Genomic DNA, 1,637 nt, shown 5'->3' with positions numbered 1-1,637 from the left:
TCTGGGGGTGTCGGGCGCGTGCGTGATAGCTTCCCGGATGCCCACAAGTCCCTTGATTTGTACCAGGTTTGCGAGATTTCGAACAACCAGACCGGTACCCGGACGGATGATGTACTACATTGGATGGCGAATGTGCGGACGCGGGCGTTTTGAGGGTCTGGATTGGAGAGATGCCATGAGGCTACTCATTAGGTTCCTTGGAGTTAACTAGCATAACTTTACCAACACAATCCATAATTGGAATCAATTAGCATGCATTTAGCAGGTACACTTATTTTTGAGTAACATTTAGCAGGTACACTTAACAACACAAACCACTCCCATGCCTTTCCATCCCGTCTCCGGCTATAATAACCCCACCCAACCCCGGAGACCTTTCCTCTCCTCTTCTTCCCCCTCACGTCTCCATCACCTTCTCCCGCATTTACACACCACCGCACGCAGCTAGCTAGCCACACTCCCACTCCCATCTCTCTCACGCGCCACCGCACTAGCTAGCCACACCGCACTGCACTCCCGTCGCTCTCGGGTCTCAGCCATGGCGTCCTACAGGCTGCTCGTGATCCTGGTCTTCTCCGCACTCCTCCTCGACGTCGCGGTCGCTGACACCTACCCGGCCGACTGCCCCTACCCGTGCCTGCTGCCGCCGCCCACGCCCCCGGCCTCCAGCGCCGACTGCCCGCCGCCACCCTCCTCGCCATCCGGCTCCGGCTACGTGTACCCGCCCCCGTCCTCCTCCGGGAACTCCCCGCCGACGCCGTCGTCCTGGAGCTACCCACCACCGTCTGGGGGCTACATTCCCGGCTTCTACCAGCCTCCCGCCGGCGGGGGCGGTGGTGGTGGCGGAGGCGGAGGAGGGGGTGGCGGCAACTTCGGGCCTGCGCCACCGCCGCCGAACCCCATCCTGCCGTGGTACCCCTGGTACTACCGGTCCCCGCCGTCCTCGTCCGCGACCAGGCCTGGTCGCGCCTCGGCGGTCGTACTCTGCCTGGTGGCCGCCGTGACTGCCGCTGCTGCTCTGGTCGGTTACTAGTACGACCATCGATCAATCAGTTACTAGCTAAGCTAGCACTCCCATCACATTTTTCATTTCCGTTCGTAGTCGATTCTTGATATATACTACTCCATGTACAATGGGGCACCATTACTATTTAGCTATCGTACTCATCAACTCCTCTGTATTGATTCATTGCTCAGTTGGCTTTTGGGTAGTGAGTGGAGCGGCTATACATTGCTGGCTATTAGTTTCTTGGGAGCATAATATATGTGGCTAGTGATCTCAAGAATCTTGTGCCTTTCTCAGTGCCTCTTCCTTTTTCTTGTTATAATTAATGTACTCGATCGTGTAGTGGCATATATACTCGATCGTTGCTACCACTTTCCCGTGTTGGGAGTGATTGTTTTCGCGTACTACGTTTGGTCCGAACATTTCTTCACAAAATGTGCATCATTGCTCTCATGTTGGAATAACACGAGTGATTGAGCCATTTTATGGCCTCAAAATTAATTTGATGAACCACGTTGAGACAAGTAACGATCCACGTACATACTCGCAGATGGATCAACGACGCGAAAACTTAGTCGGTCGGCTCATGTAGAAGCTAGTACTGCTTGTTTTCCAATAGCTAAGCTAGCTA

The 1,637-nt window shown here is 54.7% G+C and overlaps 1 protein-coding gene across 1 annotated transcript; it reads left to right on the top strand.

Annotated features, from left to right (window-relative positions):
- Window positions 1–378: 378 nt before the first annotated feature.
- Window positions 379–1,377, top strand: LOC123172327 (proline-rich antigen homolog). The gene has a single exon (XM_044589317.1). The coding sequence runs from the start codon at window positions 539–541 to the stop codon at window positions 1,031–1,033; it is 495 nt and encodes a 164-aa protein (XP_044445252.1). The 5' UTR covers window positions 379–538; the 3' UTR covers window positions 1,034–1,377.
- Window positions 1,378–1,637: the final 260 nt, after the last annotated feature.

Source organism: Triticum aestivum, unplaced genomic scaffold, assembly GCF_018294505.1.
Source record: "Triticum aestivum cultivar Chinese Spring unplaced genomic scaffold, IWGSC CS RefSeq v2.1 scaffold189464, whole genome shotgun sequence".
NCBI lineage: Eukaryota > Viridiplantae > Streptophyta > Magnoliopsida > Poales > Poaceae > Triticum > Triticum aestivum.
Note: the sequence above shows the minus strand (reverse complement) of the source record. Positions and strands in the feature narration are given on the sequence as shown.

Coding starts and splice junctions, on each gene's coding strand:
- LOC123172327 (XM_044589317.1), top strand. CDS start 539: ATGGCGTCCTACAGGCTGCTCGTGATCCTGGTCTTCTCCGCACTCCTC.